This window comes from Elephas maximus, chromosome 4, assembly GCF_024166365.1.
Source record: "Elephas maximus indicus isolate mEleMax1 chromosome 4, mEleMax1 primary haplotype, whole genome shotgun sequence".
NCBI classification, from domain to species: Eukaryota; Metazoa; Chordata; class Mammalia; order Proboscidea; family Elephantidae; genus Elephas; species Elephas maximus.
In genome coordinates this window covers 124,495,875-124,514,822 of record NC_064822.1, presented here as the reverse complement: position 1 = coordinate 124,514,822, position 18,948 = coordinate 124,495,875, and the positions used below count along the sequence as shown (strand labels likewise).

Here is an 18,948-nt window from a genome sequence, read left to right as displayed (position 1 = left end):
GCATTCAATCTATGAGATTAGGTTGTATCTTGAGTTAACCTCTTTTGAGATGTAAAAGACAGAAGTGAGCAGAGAAACAGAAGGACCTTATACCACCAAGCAAAAAAGGCCAGCAGTGTGCACATCCTTTGGAACCAGGGTCCCTGGGCTAAGTAGCTCCTAGACCAGGAGACTGACAACAAGGACCTTTCCCAGAGCTGACAGAGACAGAAAGCCTTCCCCTGGAGCTGGCACCCTGAACTCGGACTTCTAGCCGCCTAAGCTGTGAGAAAATAAATTTCTGTTTGTTAAAGCCATCCACTTGTGGTACTAGATAACTAAGACAGAATTTGGTGCCAGGATAGTGGTGTCCTGCTCTAATAGATGTCTAAAATGTGGAAGTGGTTTTGAAATTGTGAATTGGTAGGAGTTGGGAGAGTTTTAAAGTGCCTAACAGTAAAATCCTAGATTGCCTTGAAGAAATTGTTGGTGGAATTATGGAGCTCAAAAACAATTCTGGTGAGGACTCAGAAGGAAAGGAGGAGAGCTGTTACACTGGAGACAGTGCAGACAGCGAGAAGCAGCAGCAGAGAAATGGCAGCAACAGAACCAGGAGACCAGTGCAAAATAGCGCTAGAGCCAATCCACGGAACAAGAGAGCTGAGTGCTTTTGGCAGGAGGCTTACTGGTGGGGTGGGGTGTCTCCAGGCACTTACTGGTGGAGCTAGGCTTGCTGATCCATGACCCAAGGAGCAAGAGAGCTGAGTGCCTTCCGGCCAATGTTTACTGGCAGAGTAGAGTGCCTCCAGGCACTTATTGGTGGAGCTAAAGAGCTTTGGAATACTTGCCCCAGCAGAGCAGACCCAAGGAGCTGAGAGGCCAAGGAAGCAGGAAGCAGACACTGAAGAGACAAGAAGCACAGGAAGCAGAGCTGCTTCAGGCACACAGGGTAGGGCCATGACTTCTGGGGTTTCAAAGGGTGGGGCCACAGCCTCCTCGGTTTCAAAGAATCAGATCTTCACCAGCTTGGTTCTGGAGTGTTGGGCTGCCTCTCATGAGTGCCAGCAGGTTAGGCCCAAATCCACTGCCCAAAGCTGATGGGGCAGGGCTGCCATACCCAAGGGGCCGAAGATTGGGACCTGCCACGGCTGAGGGGATAGAGCTGCCACTCACATGGACTAGGAGAATTGGACTGTTCAAATCCAAGGGAGCAGAGTTGCCATTCCAGTGGGCATGGAAGGCTGAAGCCCTGGACTGAGGGGCCTCTACCCAGAATCAGGAAAGTGTGGCCAACACCCAGAGTCTAGTGGGCAGGGCAATTACCTACATGGTCTCAGAGAACAGAGGATTATTTTTAAGCCTTTTTAGAGCTAATTTAATGTGTTCTGCTGACTTGCTTAGTACCTGTTATCCCTTCTTTCCCTCTGATTTCTCCTATTTGTAATGGAAATGTCTAGACTGTGCCTGTTCCACTATTGTACTTTGGAAGCAGATAAGCTGTATTCTAGATTTCACAGATGAAGAAGAATTTTTGGAATTTGGACTTGGAGTTGATTTAAAGGCTTTTGCTATGATATGATGGGGTGAATATGTTTTACATGTGGCAAGGACACACATTTTGGGTGGAGGGGTCAAAGGATGAAATGTTATAGATTGAATTGTACCCCCCAAAAAAGTATGTCAACTTGGCTAGGCCTTGATTCCCAGTATTGTGTGACTGTCCACCATTTTGTCATCTGATGTGTTGTCCTATGTGTTATAAATCCTAGTTTTATAACGTTAACGCGGCAGGATTAGAGGCAGTTATGTTAATGAGGCAGGGTTCAATCTATAAGATTAGGTTGTATCTTAAGTCAAGCTCTTTCAAGATATAAAAGAAAGAATCAAGCAGAGAGGGGAGGGACGTCATGCCATCAAGAAAAAAGTGCCAGGAGCACAGTGTGTCCTTTGGATCTGGGATTCCTGTGCTGAGAAGCTCCTAGATCAGGGGAAGACTGATGACAAGAACCTTCCCCCAGAGCTGACAGAGAGAAAAAGCCTTCCTCTGGAGCCGGCACCCTGAATTCAGGCTTCTACCCACCTAAACTGTGAGAGAATAAATTTCTATTTGTTAAAGCCATCCACTTGTGGTATTTGTTATAATTATAGCAGCATTAAATAACTAAGAGACCACTGCTATGAACCAACCCCTGTAAAGTCTATTATATTAAAAATTCAAGGTACATACAATGGTTTATAATAACGGGTGCTAATTTGTGACTGTATTATCATGTCAAAGATGTTTTAGTGTGCCTGGAAGTGTTTCTTTAATGTTTTTTATTCATAGAAAAGTACACTATATACTATGACAAACATTTGACTTACTGATGTTAGGCATAAACCATAACTGACTGTTCTGACTTATGTACAAATTAGACTTAAAAGACAGACTAAGGAACGGAACTCATTGGTAATCTGGGGACTACCTGTATGTAATACAGTGTTAGCATAACATCCAAGTACAAAACGTCCTATTTCACAGATCGTATCGTGGATGTTAAGTGATGCATGACTGTATTTATTGCGTACTACCGTATTAAATAAAAAGGCTGCTGGATGGTACAAACTGTTAAGCACTCAACTACTAGCCGAAAGGTTGGAGGTTTGAACCCACCCAGAGGCACCTTAGAATGCCTGGCAATCTGTTTCTGAAAGGTCACAGCCTTGAAAACTCTATGGAACGGTTCTACTCTGCAAACATAGGATCTCCATGAGTCAGAACTGACTTGACGGCAACTAACAACAACATACTAAATATCCTGCTTATCGGCTGAATCATGTGATTATTCAAGGTAATTTCTTGATAATGTTAATGTTTTAACAGCTTAATATATCATTAACGCTGTAAGAGTATCAGCCAATCAACAAATATTTAATGAACATCTATTAAGTTCAAGGCACTATTCCAGGTGCTATGCTGAATAAGGGGTATGATGATGCTAATAATAAAAATGTTAGGTATTACTGATATTTATTGAGCATTTTTTGTCCTAAGCACTGTTCTAGATGCTTTACATACATTCTCACTTAATCTTTATATGCCAAAATGTTTCCAGGAAGGCCATATCAAGTTAACACTCCCATCTGCAATATATAATAAGAACAGAATCATTCCATACTTAATAGCACTTTTTAAAAAAGGTCTTTTGTTAGTCTGATAGATGAAAAATAAAATATAATCACCTAATGTGCATGTCTTTGATTACAACTGAGGTTAAACATTAACAAAAAAGAACTATTGTGAATCAAAGAACTTTATCAACCAAGTGAAGAGACAACCTACAGAATGGAAGAAAATATTTGGGAACCATATACCTGATAAGGGTTTAATATCCAGAACTCCTACAACTCAACAACAAGACAAACAACCCAATCAAAAAATGAGCAAAGGGCTTGAACAGACATTTCACCAAAGAAGAGATACAAATGGGCACAAGACATGAAAAAATGCTCAACATCATTAGTCATTAGTGAAATGCAAAAAACAAAACCAAATTGAGATTCTGCTTCACCCTCACTGAAAACCAACCAAACCCACTGCCATGGAGTCTATTCTGACTCATAGAGACCCTCACTAGGATGGCTATTAACAGAAAAACAGAAACTAAGTAGTGTTGGCAAGGATGTGGAGAGATTGAAACCTTTACCAATTGTTGGTGGGAATATAAAATGGCACAGCCGCCGTGGAAGACTGATGGCTTCTCAAAAACTTTAACTTAGATTTACGGTATGACCCAGCAATTCCACTCCTAGTTATATATCCAAGAGACTTGAAAGCAGAGACTCAGATACTTACACACCAGTGTTCACTGCAGCATTTATAACAGCCAAAAGGTGGCAACAACTCGTGTCCATCAACCAATGAACAGATAAACAAAATGTGGTATATCCATAGAAGAGATTATTCTTCAGTCATAAAGAAAAATGAAGTTCTGATACCTGCTACAACATGGATGAATCCTGAAAACATCATGTGAAGTGAAGTAAGTCTCACACAAAAGAATAAACATTGTAGGATTCCACTTACATGAAATATCTAGAATAGGCAAATTCATTGAGACCAAAGTTTATTAGTGGTTGCCAGGAGTAGGTGAATGGGGGAGGTAGGGAGTTAATTGCTTTAGGGGCACTGAGTTTCTGATAAAGGTGATGAAAAAAATTTTGGAAATGGATAGTGCTGATGGTTGCACACCATGGTGAATGTAATTAACATCCCTGAATTACACATGTAAAAATGGCTGAAATGGCAAATGTTTTGTTATACATATTTTACCACAATTAAAAAAAAAAAAAGAATGTTAGACTTTTATATTATTTTGAGACTTTTCTATTCACGTCCTTTTTTTCTTAATGGTTTGTAAAATACCTTAAATGTTAAGCACATTAAATCTTTTTCTGACATGTTACAAACATTTCCCCAGAATGGTACTGACATAAAAATTTAAAAATTTTGTATAGTAAAAGCAATCTCTTCTTTTGTAACTTTTTCCAGTTCTTTTATGATTAAAAGATTCTTTTCTATCCCTAGATCAATTACCCCAGATCACTTAGTCACCTGTATTTCCCTTTAGTTTGTTCATGGGTTCATTTTTTACATATGTAATTACTTTCTGTTGTAGGATATAAGGTGAGGGTTTTTTTTTTATATATAATTTTTATTGTGCTTTAAGTGAAAGTTTACAAATCAAGTCAGTGTCTCACACCAAAAACGCATATACACCTTGCTACACACTCCCAATTACTCTCCCCCTAATGAGACAGCCCGCTCTCTCCCTCCACTCTTTTCTTGTCCTTTTTGCCAGCTTCTAACCCCCTCCACCCTCTCATCTCCACTCCAGGGAGGAGATGCCAATAGTCTCAAGTGTCCACCTGATCCAAGCAGCTCACTCCTCACCAGCATCCCTCTCCAATCCATTGTCCAGTCCAATCCCTGTCTGAAGAGTTGGCTTTGGGAATGGTTCCTGTCTTCGGCCAACAGAAGGTCTGGGGGCCATGACCACCGGGGTCCTTCTAGTCTCAGTCAGACCATTAAGTCTGGTCTTATGAGACTTTGGGGTCTGCATCCCACTGCTCTCCTGCTCAGGTGAGGGTCTTTTTGTTTCTCATATAATTAATCATATGTCTCATTCACTATTTATTGAATAAGTTTTCCTTTCCCCACTGATTAATGATGCCACTTTTATTACCTAAGGAAATCTTATATTACTTGGATATGTTTATAAACTTTATAATCTCTTTCACTGATTGCTCGCTTTGGTGCTAGTACTATATTTTTTTGATTAATGATTTCTATTCACACATCAAGAACCATTATTCTCCTCTAGGATGTCTCCCTGATTCTTCTGAAAAGATATGATTGCTCCTTCCTTTGTCACCTTTATTATGTATAAAATTCTACCTTATATTGCAGTTAACAGGGTTAATCAATCCAATTACATTCTTGAGGTCAGGAAATAGGTGTACAGCATATATTTGTTAAATTAGTAGGACTTGCATTAAAAAGCAGTGATGGCAGAACAGCTCAAGTTTGAGAAAAAAAATGAAAATAGGCAATTCGCCCGTTGGTTCAACATCACTGTGTCTATGAATAGGTTATAAAGGTAACTGAACCAAAGACTCTGCTCTAGGGAGTTCACCACTTAGTGGGGGTGGGGGGGAGGGGGGTAAAAAAACCCCACTACCTTCAAGTCAATTCCGACTCACAGCGATCCTATAGGACAGGGTGAAACTGCCCCAAAGAGTTTCCAAGGAGCACCTGGTGGATTCGAACTGCCAAACTTTTTGTTAGCACCTATAGCTCTTAACCACTACGCCTCCAGGGTTTCCCAGTAGGCGAAAGAGACATGTAAATACGTGTGATAACATACAGAGTGACTACCCGTTGCTGTTGAGTCGATTCCGCCTCATAGTGACCCTATAGGACAGAGTGGAATTGCCTCATAGAGTTTCCAAGGATACCCTGGTAGATTCAAACTGCCCATCTTTTCGGTTAGCAGAGGGTAGCTCTTAATCACACCACCACCAGGGTTTCCACAGAGTGACTAAGGGGTGCAAAATAAGCATGGGGGCTACAGGAAAGAGAAGCGAAAACTCGAACTTAGAGAGTACTGGGCAGTGTTTATGGTGTTTCTTAAAAGCCAAAGGAATTTGTAATTAATCTAAATGGCAAAGGTGTGTCAATTCAGTTGCATTAGCAGAAGTTACATTAATTTATCCTTCATTCTAAAGACCGGAAGCTTAATGTACTTTGGGTAGGATGGGCAAGCTGAAGAGACTGGTATCCAGGAGCTCGGCTTGAGATGAATAGAATGGGATACAGATGAGTTATCTCATGGTGTGTGACTGGATGAAAACTGGGCAAGGGGATAAGACATAAACTTTTATTGTCTGGTTTGTAATCTATAAACCACTTTCTTGAGCTGGTTTAAAAGATGTAAGAACTGACTAGGGTCCTTGTTTTAAGAGTGAGCCATTACCAGGCACAAACTTCATCTCTACCCATGGTGAGCCCAGAACAGATGTTAGGGGAAGAACTGACGTCACGTAAGCATGACGTCATCAGCACTGACGCAGTCTCACGGGGAGGGGCCTCTCAGCTCACCTCAGAACGCAATCAGCTCCACAGAGCAACGAGTTGGCCGCCTTCTACTCCACCCCGAGAGCCGGAATAGTCAGAGCTACAGGAACCGAAGAGCCGAAGGAGCCCTGAACCGGTCACCTCCTTCCTTTCCTGCACCTCACCCACGCCTTCTCTAAGCCCCAGGCGCGGTCCAGCCGGCGGCGCGCGCACGGGCCTGTCGTTTGAGGCGGTCACGCGCACGCACGCGTGTGCGCACGCTCGTTCCCTTAGAACCCGGAAGTGCGCGGGAGAAGAGAGCCACGTGGGTGGAGGTGGAGCGCAGCTCGCATGGGGGAGTCTATCCCGCTGGCCGCCCCGGTCCCGGTGGAACAGGCGGTGCTGGAAACGTTCTTCTCTCACCTGGGTATCTTCTCTTACGACAAGGCCAAGGACAATGTGGAGAAGGAACGAGAGGCCAACAAGAGCTCGGGGGGCAGCTGGCTGTCGCTGCTTGCGGCCTTGGCCCACCTGGCCGCGGCCGAGAAGGTCTATCACAGCCTCACCTACCTGGGGCAGAAACTAGGTACCTCCGCCCCGCCCCCGTGCCCCTTGAGGGGGAAGGAAAGCGGGTACATTCCCCGTTCGGCAGTGGCTTGGGTTCCTTGTTTCTTGTCACTCCTAGCCGCAGGCTCAACTTTGCACTTCCAGGTCTCCTCCCACCGTTCCCTTCCTCCCCTCGGCTTCCACAAACCCCGCCCACCGGCCTCCGCTGCTGATAGATTGGCCGACCAGGTGGATGTTTTTTGAGGGCTGTGCCCCAAACCGATTACTTTATCCATTTTACCCCGTGCATGGATTGGTGCCATAAATAAGTTAGCCCAGCTCGCTCTTCTACCCAGTGACACTGCGGCCAGAGGACCAAACCTTGGTAATAACACCTAGTTAGAGTTTAATGAACACTACTGTCCGGCCCTGCAGAGTTATATAGATCGTGTCTTACCCTATCTCTCAATAAACATTTAATGAATGAAGATATTAATGAATAATAGGCCGAAAAAACAAGAAATATGCCTAACGGTAGCCAGAGGAGACCTAAGGGGAAAATGGTAAACACTCTTACCACCTCATAATAATTCTTGCCCCTAAAAATCAGTAAGATGCAAGAACTGATTCAATTGATTTTCACGACCAGTAAAAACAATTAGTATGATTAGATAAGAAAGAAATAATAATATGTAAAAGCCAAGGGCTATGCACACAAAATATTACTACTTATAGTAATAATTATCAAGGTTTGAATCGCAGAGCTTTTAGAGTTGTTTTAGTACTTCGGCCTATCTTAGACCCTTTAATTATCAGAGGCACAGAATCTGATGTTAAGGATACGTACATACAGTATAGAGAACGGAAATGTAGAGTTGGATCTAGATTCCATTTTGAATTTTCCTCCAGTTTCCTTATATTGTCTGAAGGTGACCATGTGCATTTTACTGAGCTTTCAGTAAACACTCAAAGGAGCAGGACTTTCTGAGAGCTTAGGTTCCACTGTAGCTATTTGAATAACAACTTTGTTGATTTATTGGCAAAAACTGGTCAGATGTGTATTTTTTCCTCCCCTTTTCACTGTGGCACCTCTCACAAATTTGCAATTTTTTTTTTTGAGGTGTTATTATTCCCCTTTCTACAGATTGGCAAATTGGGTATATGCAGTTGTGTGGGTAGGTGATACAGCCCCAACCAGAACACCTGGCTTTGAACTGTCAGATTGGGCATATCCACATGGTTTATCAAAAGATGCATACATATATTGTAATTTACATATAATATGTAATTTATATATCAGTAATACTTGATGATGGGGAATACTCCAGCTGTAAAGTTGAAGGTGGGTAATTTTTGCAGTTTTGATTGTTTTCAGATTTCTCCACTTTGTGAAGAATGGTGATTGACCCCAGTGCCGTGCTTTTTAACTTTTTTTTTTTTTAGCTCATTTATGGGAATGTGATAAAAGATGGGTGCTTCTTCCCCAGAAAAATGTATGTGTATGTTACAGCTTTGCATATAATCTAAGAGAGTATAGATGAATTTCCTGAAGCCTACTTACGGACCCCTGAAAGGTGGGCGGTTCGAACCCACCCAGTGGCTTTTTGGGAGAAGAACCCAGCTAGATTACAGCCTAGAAAACCCTATGGAACAGTTCTGTTCTGCCATATACGGTCGCTATGAATTGGAAAACTTGGTGGTACCCAATACGTTTAAGTTGCATGACCCAGGTTTTTAGAAAAACAGAACTGGCTGCCAGTCTGTGAGAACCATGTGTATAAGACCCCCACAGTCTCTGACTTGTTTCTGTGTAGTGGTCCTTATTGACTAAAGCCAGCAGTTCTGCCTGAACGCTAGCTGGCATCAGTGAGCCTGAGGGCTGCCCCTGGAAGTTGACCCACAGAGCACCGTGAAACATGCCCAGGCGCTGTTCAAGCTCCCAGGTGATCTCACCACTTCTGAGTAACCATTCTGGAAAAGGCATATACAACTTTGATGCTTCATAACTTATTTACATGTATAATAAATATATTTCAAAACTTAAACTTTAACTTTGCAGATAACTGACAGGTTTTTTTGTACTGGAATGGGTATGATATCAGTGTGCTTACAACCTGACTTCCCAATTATTGATGGACTTCATTTTTTGGAAAACATTTTTGTGTTGCCATTTAAAACATTCCTATGTTCTTCAACTACTTTGCTGATTAGAAAGCTTGTTTTCTTTAAAATGCAAACCAGAAATTTATGTTTAATTTAAAACGTGCTTCAGAAAAGTGAGGTTTTTTTTTTGTTTTGTTTGTTTTTTTTAACTTTTGTGGCTGGTGTTTATCTGAGGCCTTAGCAGGGAGTCCTGATTATAGATGCAAGCTTGGGCTTTTCACAAAGGACAGACCTGACTGGGAGCCTTCTATTCCAGTCTTGGCTCAGTTATTGAAAAAACGTGGGGTGGGGCCCTTATCTTGGAGCCTTCCTTTCCCTTTGAACAGAAAATAATACCTGTTTGAGGAAGGATCAGTGATTAAAATATGCGGTGGAAGATTTTAGGAGGTCATATTTTTCTTGCCTTTGTCTCAACCCCTAGTTGATGAATTTAGCATAGTAGAACTGAAAACTGGTGTTTGAAGATTATCATTAGCAGGACGTTGTTTTTTTTTTTTTTGTTAAGTAAAATGCTTGATTAGATGTTTTGCATGCTCCTTTAATATATATGTTACTTCACATTTTTTTGATGTGAGATAAACTGCTGACGTCTTGAGAAATAATGGTTCTTCATAAATAGAGACTTCTGGAAAATAGTTGGATTATAACTTCAAAAAATTGAAAAGTGTTTTCACCTAAAACACAGTAAAATTAAAAAAAAATTTTTTTGAAAAGTGTAAGAAGTCAGGTATCTCTGATTCCTTGTTTCCCAGCATGAATGAAGGAGCTCTCCTTTGCATATTCTTAACCAGGGTGGTCAATTAAAAAAAAAAAAAAAAGTCAATAGATAGGATTATCTTCCTGAAGCTTTGAGAAAAGAGACTTGTTTAAAAGGGGAATGGGTTGGTGGTCTCTCCCTTCCTTACAGTGCCGTTTTACTTGGTTTCGGATCCTGTGATTGGTGTTTATTGATAAGCTTTTAAAAAGTATTCTTTGTCTTTATGTGGTTTTCTACTCCCCCAGATAAGGGTAATCTGATGAAAGAAGGTATCCTCTTTTCAGCCCAGAGTTAAGATTTTCACCAAGGCCACCCTGTTTAACAGCTGAGGTTGCTTTGCTATCTGTCAAATAGACAGGTATTGTTTTTGCAGTGCTGGAAGCTCCCGATTTACCGTAGAGTTTCAGAAGCTCAGTTACATATTATCGGGACGTTTAAATAAATTTTCTTTTACCAATAAGAGTGGACAGGAAAGGAATTAGTATTATTAAACATGTGCTTTGTTCCAGAAACATTGTATACTATGTTACCTCATTTTGTCTGCATAGCAGCTCCATTGCCATAGTTTTTATTTTTTCAAATATTTATTTTGTTGTTGAGAATACACACAGCAAAAATACACCAATTCAATAGTTTCTACGTGTACAATTTTGGGACATTAATTACATTCTTCGAGTTGTGCAACCATTCTCACCCTCCTTTTCTGAGTTGTTACTCCCTCATTAACATAAACTCCTATCTTTCAAGTTGCTGTTGTCAGTTTGATCCCATATAGATAGTTCTTAAAAGAGCATAATGTGCAAGGCAGATCTTTTTTACTAGTTAAGTTAAACTATTGTTGGGTTTTAAGATGACTTCAGGGGATATTTTTGGCTTAAGGTTTAAAGATTGTCTCAGGGCAATAGTTTCAGGGGTTCATTCAGCATCCATGGCTCCAGAGAGTTTAGAGTCCATGAGAATTTGAAATTCTATTCTGCATTTTCTCCCTTTTGATCAGGATTCTTCTGTGGAATCTTTGATCAAAATGTTCAGTGATGGTAGCTGGGTACTGTCCAGTTCTTTGGGTCTCATGGCAAAGGAGGCAGTTGTTCGTGGAGGCAATTAGCCACGCATTCCATATCCTCCTCCTGTTCTGATTCTCCTTCTTCCTCTGTTGCTCCAGGTGAGTAGAGACCAATTGTGCCTTGGATGGCAGCTTGCAAGCTTTTTAGACCCCAGACGCTACGCGGTGAACTAGGAGGTAGAACGGAAGCACTAAACATGCTATTAGGCCAATTAACTGGGGTGTTCTATTGCCACAGTTTTACGTAAAACAAAAGAAAGAAGGCTTAACATGGCTAAGTAATTTGTGCATCAAACAGCTAGTAAAGGCGGGTGGTTGGGATTAAAAACCAAATCTGTCAGACTCCAAAGTTTTAGGGTCATACATGATAATTACCTTCCCAGCACAAGAAGTTTTGCCCTAGACCTAGGCACAGAGGCCACATTGTCACTTCACAAAGTCAGCAGAACTAGACTGAGAATGGGCATGGGAGGAAAGCAGGCTCTGGGGTACAGTCCTATATGGGATGGTGGTGTCAGGATCGGTCTTCCTGCACCATATGAATTTTGCTTCTACTGGTAGATAAAATGAAGTTAATGCTAGTCAGTCTGTTTAACAATATACTGGAAAAATATATTTTGAGTATGAGTAGTTCATCTGTGGAGTCAGTAGTAAGTAGGGTGATCAACTGTCTAGGTTTGCCCAGGGCTGAGGGGACTTCCAGATGTGGGACTTTTAGTTTTAAAACTGGGAGTAAGGAGTTTCCTGGGAAGCCAGACTTTCAGCGCTAAAATCTAGAGTCCTGGACAAACTGGGATGATTTGGTCACCTCGTAGTAAAAGAAACAAGATTCGTTTCTTGAAACATTAACTAGATATTTTGAAATGGCTCATTCACTAAAAGGGTATTTTACAAATGCTTTAATAAGTAATTTTCACCCCTAATTGATATGTTTAGGGTAGTTTAAAGTTCATTTGTTAAAGCATTATGTATATATCAATAGAAAATTTAAACTGTCACCTATTTCTGAGATTTTTATATATTACTAGGAATTACTGTTTTTAACCTACCCTGTTTCTTTTCATTATCTTAATATCTTGCCTCTGATTCTTTGATGGAGTGTGGAATTGCTTAAGAAAACATATGTGAAGCTGGCTCAATAATTATTAGAATAAATTTGATGATGTGTTAATACCAAATTAAGGAAATGATGTCTATGCCATTTGATCTTTTTGTTGAAGATAATGCATTTGGTTCTGTTTTGCTGCTCTTCTTTGGAACCCTTCAGTTACAGCAGCAGTTATTTATAATAGGTTCTTGCTCTTAATAATTCATGATGTGGTGTTTATCATGTTGTAACCTGTTCTGTCAACCTTATCAAGACTGCTAAGATTCCCCCCGCCATGGCATCCCAGTAGTCTGTTCTTGTGTAAGGAGGATATATGTATGTGTATTCTGTTTTCTGGTATGGCCTAAAATGCAAGGTTCAAAAGAAAATGCAACCCTAAAGCAGAAAAAAAATTAGTCACCAGGTACAGAAGAAAAATATTATTTACCATAATTTGGGTGCTCTGTTTGTATTAATCCGCCAGGCACTTCTTGGAAGCTCTATGGGGCAGTTCTACTCTGTCCTATAGGGTCGCTATGAGTCGGAATCGACTCGATGGCACTGGGTTGTTGGTTGTGTTTGTATTAAATACATAAATGTGGAAGGATGATTTTTTAAATCAGGGTTGATGTCATTTGCTAGGTTAGTTATGCTCTGAGGTGAATTTGAATCTTCATTGAAGGTGGGTGGGGGAGAATTGGTGGGTGGGTAAGAAAGTCATACATAGGTCCTTTGCTACACTAATGATTTGTACTAGGCATTTATTTAGCTTGTTCCTCAGTAAAAAATTATTAATCACAAAATATTTAAATCCCAGACATAGGAGTCAGAGAATATTATAGGTGAAAAATCATTGAGGTCAGTGGGTTCAGAAGGGAAGACCCTTTTGGATTCTGGGAGATGTTTTGTACTTCCGGTTTATCTTCCTTACTTGTCACATGATTATGTCATTTGCCTACCAGGGGGCCAGTCTTTCTTCAGCAGGAAGGATTCTATCCGCACCATCTATACGTCTCTGCATAATGAGCTGAAGAAGGTGGTGACTGGCCGCAGTACCGTGGGCGGGGCCGCTCCTCAGGTGGAAGAACTCCTTTCCCACCTGTCAGAGCAGCTCTGCTTCTTTGTTCAGGCTAGGATGGAGATTGCAGACTTCTACGAGAAGATGTACGCCCTCAGCACACAGAAGTTCATCAATGCTGAAGAGCTTGTTGGCCTTTTGGACACCATTCTCAAGAAATACAGCTCCAGGTCAGTGTAGCTGAGGAGGGAGGGTGGGAGAGAACTTTGAAGCTCTCTCAATCCCATTTAGGATCTGAGTTGTTTTCCACATTCTTATGAAAATCTGTGTTGAATAACTGTGAAGGAGAAATAGATTTATTACATTTTATACATTTAGGTACCTTCTTTGGGCTTAGCATACTTCTCTAAGCAATAGAGAATGGCCAGGAATGAAGTAATTCTTGAACGATGTATTATAACGGGTTATGCTGCTTATGAAAGAGTTTGCACAGCAACTAGAGAATTGTATATAAAATAATATAATTTTTAGCAAACTACCGTTCAATTAAATGTTGTCTCTTTCAAATCTACTTTCTTTGATGTAGCCCTTACTTAGCATATGTTGGAAACTCCTTTGTAATTGCTTTCAGAGCTTCTGGGATATATTTTTGGTTTTGTTTTAAATTTCCTTAGTGGAGGTAGGTACCTGTGCATGTGAGAAAGGTATACTTGAGCTTTTTTGAATAGAAAGTCATTTGGAACCAAGTGTAATTTTTTAAAAAAGATGCGGATCAACTGGTAAACAGTTCTTGTTTGAAGAAAATGATACAAAGGAATGAAACTAGTTGTAATGTGTGGCTCACTGCCTGACCCAAAAAGCAGTACCAAAAGAACTTCAGAACCACTGTGAACATAATTGAAGTAAAGGTCCCAGTTTTATCTTTGTGTCCTAGAGCCTGGCATAGTGCCTTACACATAGTAAGAGCTCAATAATTGTATCTTGAGCTGAATGAAAAGTGATTACTTTGGACTGAAACTAGAAGGACCCTGGTGGTCATGGCCCCCAGACCTCCTGTTGGCCCAGGACAGGAACCATTCCCAAAGCCAACTCTTCCTACAGGGATTGAACTGGACAATGGGATGGAGAGGGATGCTGGTGAGGAGTGAGCTTCTTGGATCAGTGGACACTTGAGACTATGTTGGCATCTCCTGCCTGGAGGGAAGATGAGAGAGTAGAGGGGGTTAGAAGCTGGCAAAATGGATACAAAAGAAAGAGTGGAGGGAGGAAGCATGCTGTATCATTAGGGGGAGAGCAATTGGGGGTAGGTAGCAAGGTGTATATGGGTTTATTTCTGAGAGACTGACTTGATTTGTAAACTTTCACTTAAAGCACAATAAAAATTATTTAAAAAATGATAACTTTGAAGGCTAACACTGCTTTGAATGAGTTCAAGCGTGTTTGTTTAAAGAAAAATGGTAGATGTGTTAATTTATAGTCCCAAATGAAGGATAAGGCCCATCGGATTGGTGGAAGAGGGCAGACTGGGGAGATTAAAAGAGACTTCATGGAGGAGGTGGAATCTGAGGTGAAGTTTTAGGGACCAAGTAAGATTTTGCAAACAAAGCCAGGAAAGAAGGGAGCAGATGCTTTGAGATGAGAATGTGTTCCCAGAATAACAAAAGGCCTAGGGTTTTGGTACTTGCTGTTCCCTCTTCTTGAAACACTCCTGCCCTGGTTGTCTTCTCATCAGTCTTGGTTCAAATATCAGGGAAACCTTCCCTCACCATTCTACCAGTACCATGCCACTTTTAGTCATTATCCTATTCCCCTGCTTTATTTTCTTTACAACGCTTATTGCCATCTGAGATTACCCTATTGTTTGCTTAAACAACAAAAAAAAGCCAAACCCCTTGACAAGTGAAGCGAACTCATGTTTGCTCAGGGTGTTGTAAAAATGGCGTAGGGGTGGTGTCTGACCGCCTCCAACCCCACAAGGGGGAAGGAGAACCAAGGTCAGCAGCCCAAGGCTGACTTTCATGAGGCAGAGGCCAGACAAGCCTCCTCTCTCCTCCATCTTTACCCATTCTGACACCAACCGTCACTCCCATAGCACTCTCCACTGTCTTCAATAATTCATTGCAGTGGCCACACAAAACTCACAAACCATACTCAGGATTATGGAGTTTATTAGAGAAGTAACAGTTACAATTCAGGCTCAGGAACACTCAGGATACAGTTCCTCCATCAGGACAGCCTCTTCCCAGCTGGGCTTGCAGGCATGCCTCTCCCTGGCTTTAGGCCTCTCCCCAAAGGCACTCAGTTTTCTCTTTCTTTGGGCTGGGAAACCCACCATGCCATCTCCTGTTGCTGGGTCTCTGCTGCTGGGTCTCCCCCGCCACTGCTTCTCACTGTCTTCGGGGTCTGTGCTTTCAGGAGCTTCTCAGCACAGGGATCCTGGGTCCAAAGGACCTGCTGGCTCCTGGGTGTTCTTCCTTGGTGGTGGTGGAATCTTCTCTTTGCTGCCTCTGGAATGGCTTATTTCAAGCCCAGCAGGATGGCAAAACTGACCGGTCGGTTTGGTGGGCCACAATTACCCTATTACAGATACTGCCTAATCACTTGTGTGGGAGTTACAAGATCATGGCTAAAAAGGCCATACAAAAGCGTTCTGTGGCACTGTAGATGTTTTTAATTCCCTAGAATGTGAGCTCTGTGACAACTTCTGTATCTTCAGCACCTGGGAAAGAGCCTGGTGCATAGTAGGTGCTTAACAGTCATTTGTTGAATGAATGAGTAAATATAGTTATGTTCCAGGTGGAGATTTTATACTGAATTTGGTAAGTAGTAGGGGACCATGTTCAAAGAGGAGGTGTCACGTTCTCTTTACCTTCGACTCCATACTGCGGCACTGGTGTCTGGGATGGGATGGTGAAAGGGGTACTTACAGGCAGAAAGATTAGTTATCAGACTATTACGGTAGTCTAGTAGGTGGTAGTGGGGCCTCAATAGTGGTGGTTGCAAGACAGTAGGAAAGAAGAGATGATAAAGAACAAAAGTCTTGGCAACGGGATAGTGGGAGTAATGGAGACGTTTCTGTCAGAGATGATTTAGAGGTTTTACATTTCCAATGATAATATCATTTATAGGATTGAGAAGCCAAGAGGAACTGGCTTAGAAGGAGGGCAGTGAGCTAAATCTGGGGCAAGTTGGGTTTCAGTTGCCAGCAGATATTCAAGTAGAGATCCAGCAGGTGGTTGAAATTGGGGCTCTGGAGCACAGGTGAAAGGTCTGAAATAGAACAATTTGGAGATCATCTGTACAGAGAAGTAGGCTCAGTTTTTTGTTTGTTTCACACTAAAATACCAGCATTTCTTTAATACAACAGCAGTTGATTTTTTTAAACTTGCACGGAAAAAAGGGAGAAATATTTAGATATAGCTATTATGAAGGAGGAAACCCGGTGGCATAGTGTTTAAGTGCTACAGCTGCTGACCAGAAAGTCAGCAGTTCAAATCCACCAGGCTCTCCTTGGAAACTCTGTGGGGGCAGTTCTGCTCTGTCCCATAAGGCTCGCTATGAGTTGTAGTCGACTTGATGGCAACGGGTTTGGTTTGGGTTTTTTTTATTACGAGAGAAACGTGCACATATTAAACAACTGCTATGTGCCTGGTAATAAGCTAGACACTTTCATATGTTATCTGACTTGAGGTGTAGGTAGGAATAGCCCCCCTTTATGGAGGCTCAGAGAAATTAAGCAGTTTGCCCAGGATCATTCAGCTGGGCTTTGAACCCACCTCTCTGCCCTTAGAGCCCATGTTCTTATCTGTATGCATAATTGCTTGTGTCCAAAATTGAAATGCTTCTTATCCAGTCTAGACAAATGGTTTCTCTCTGCTAAATTCATTTTGCAAGTCAGTAAATAAGATTGGTTCTCCAGAAGGCATAGTAAGCACTTACTCCATTTTTCCCTGCTAGAAATAAGAGTTTTGTACTGCATACAATCATGTACTATACATATTTCTTCTGAGCAAAAGATGATTTGGTTAATATAATATGTGCTTATTAGTTTTTTAATTTTTATTATACTTTATTGTGTTTTTGGTGAAAGTTTACATGGAAAACAAGGTTCCCATTAAACAATTTCTGTACGTATTGTTGAGCGACATTGGTTACATTTTTCACAATGTGTCAACATTCTTACTATTTCAGCTCTGGTTGTTCTATTTCCATTATCTAGCTTCCCTACGCTTCCCCCACCCATTTTTGCTTTAGGGTAAATACTGACCATTTGGTCTCACATAATAATTTTTTAAAGAAACACGGTACTCACAGGTGATACTGTTTGTTTTTATGATCCAATCTGTTATGTAGCTGAAAGGTGTGGTTTCAGTACAAAGTTTAAAAGGTATTCAGGGCAGTAGTCTTGGAGGTTCCTCTAATCTCTACTGGTCCAGTGAGTCTGGCCTTTTTAAAGAACTTGAGATTTTTTTCTACATTTTTCTCCCATTCTATTCCAAAAAGAACCACAAACCAAACCTGTTGCCATTGAGTTGATTTCAACTCATAGCTACCCTATAGGACCAGGTAGCACTGCCCCATAGGGTTTCCAGGGAGCACCTGGTAGATTCAAACTGCCAACCTTTTGGTTAGCAGCTATAGCTCTAAAGCACTATGCCACTAAGGGTTTCCCCCATTCTATTAGGGACCATCTATTGTATCAGCAGTTTGAATCCACCAGGTGCTCTGTGGAAGCTCTATGGGGCAGTTCTACTCTGTCCTATAGGGCCACTATGAGTCGGAACTGACTCAACAGCAATGGGGTTTTATTATGTCCTTGGTCAGAATGGTTGGTTCTGGTTCTTCAGGTATCAGGATAGTTGAGGCCATGGTTCATGTAGGCAATTAGTCCTGTAGACTATTTCTTCTTTAAGTCTTTGACTTCTTTCCTTATTGCCCCAGATGAGTAGACACCAATAGTTGTATCTTAAATGGCCACTCACAAGCTTTTAAGACCCCAGAAGCTGCTCACCAAACTAAGATATAGAACATAAAGTTTATGAACTATGTTATGCCTCTTGACTGAGCTGTCCCATGAGACTATTGGTCCTAAGCCTTCAAATCCAGTAAACCAGTCCCACAAGGTGTTTGGTTATATCTCAGAAGTATCTGTAAGTGTGCCCCCATGTGCTTTATTATATTTATGAATATATGTACAGCACACACATTCATGTATATAGCTATGCCTACAAAAACACACATATACCTTCCTATATATATAGATGCATACATATCTGTGTAACCACATGATATTTTTTGCTTGTTATTGCGATCTTTGCAAAATTGTATATGTTACAGCATTTACCAAAAACATCCCGTATTTTTGTGTACTTCTTAGTGTCATCATCTACCTTTGTCAAGTTGTGTACACTTCACCTACATTCAGTATTGCCCTTCCCATCACCAAAAATACAAAGTATCTGCGGTCTAGAGAGTGAGTCCCCCTTCTTATTCTTCCTTTGTAAAATTTTTCCACAATACTTTATTTTGAAATTTATTAGCCCTGCCAAAAATTGCATGAGTAGTACAGTGAACATAGAGTTACCATATATATGATCCAGCAATTCCACTCCTAGATATATACCCAAGGGAAATGAAAACTTGCAGTCAAATGTTCATAGTAGCATTATTCACAATAGCTGCAAGGTGAAAACAACCCAAATGCCTTTGAACTGATGAATGGAAAAATAAAATATGATAT

At 41.1% G+C, this 18,948-nt stretch overlaps 1 protein-coding gene across 2 annotated transcripts in view; it reads left to right on the top strand.

The window, feature by feature from the left end:
• The first annotated feature begins 6,602 nt into the window (after window positions 1–6,602).
• The window catches only part of KICS2 (KICSTOR subunit 2), a 30,951-nt gene continuing 18,605 nt past the window's right edge, over window positions 6,603–18,948 (top strand). For both annotated transcript variants that reach the window (XM_049883770.1, XM_049883769.1), the window contains exons 1-2: window positions 6,603–7,160; window positions 13,153–13,438. In XM_049883770.1, coding sequence (XP_049739727.1) covers window positions 6,926–7,160; window positions 13,153–13,438 — 521 coding nt within the window. In that variant the 5' untranslated portion in view covers window positions 6,603–6,925. The remainder of the gene's footprint in view (window positions 7,161–13,152; window positions 13,439–18,948) is intronic.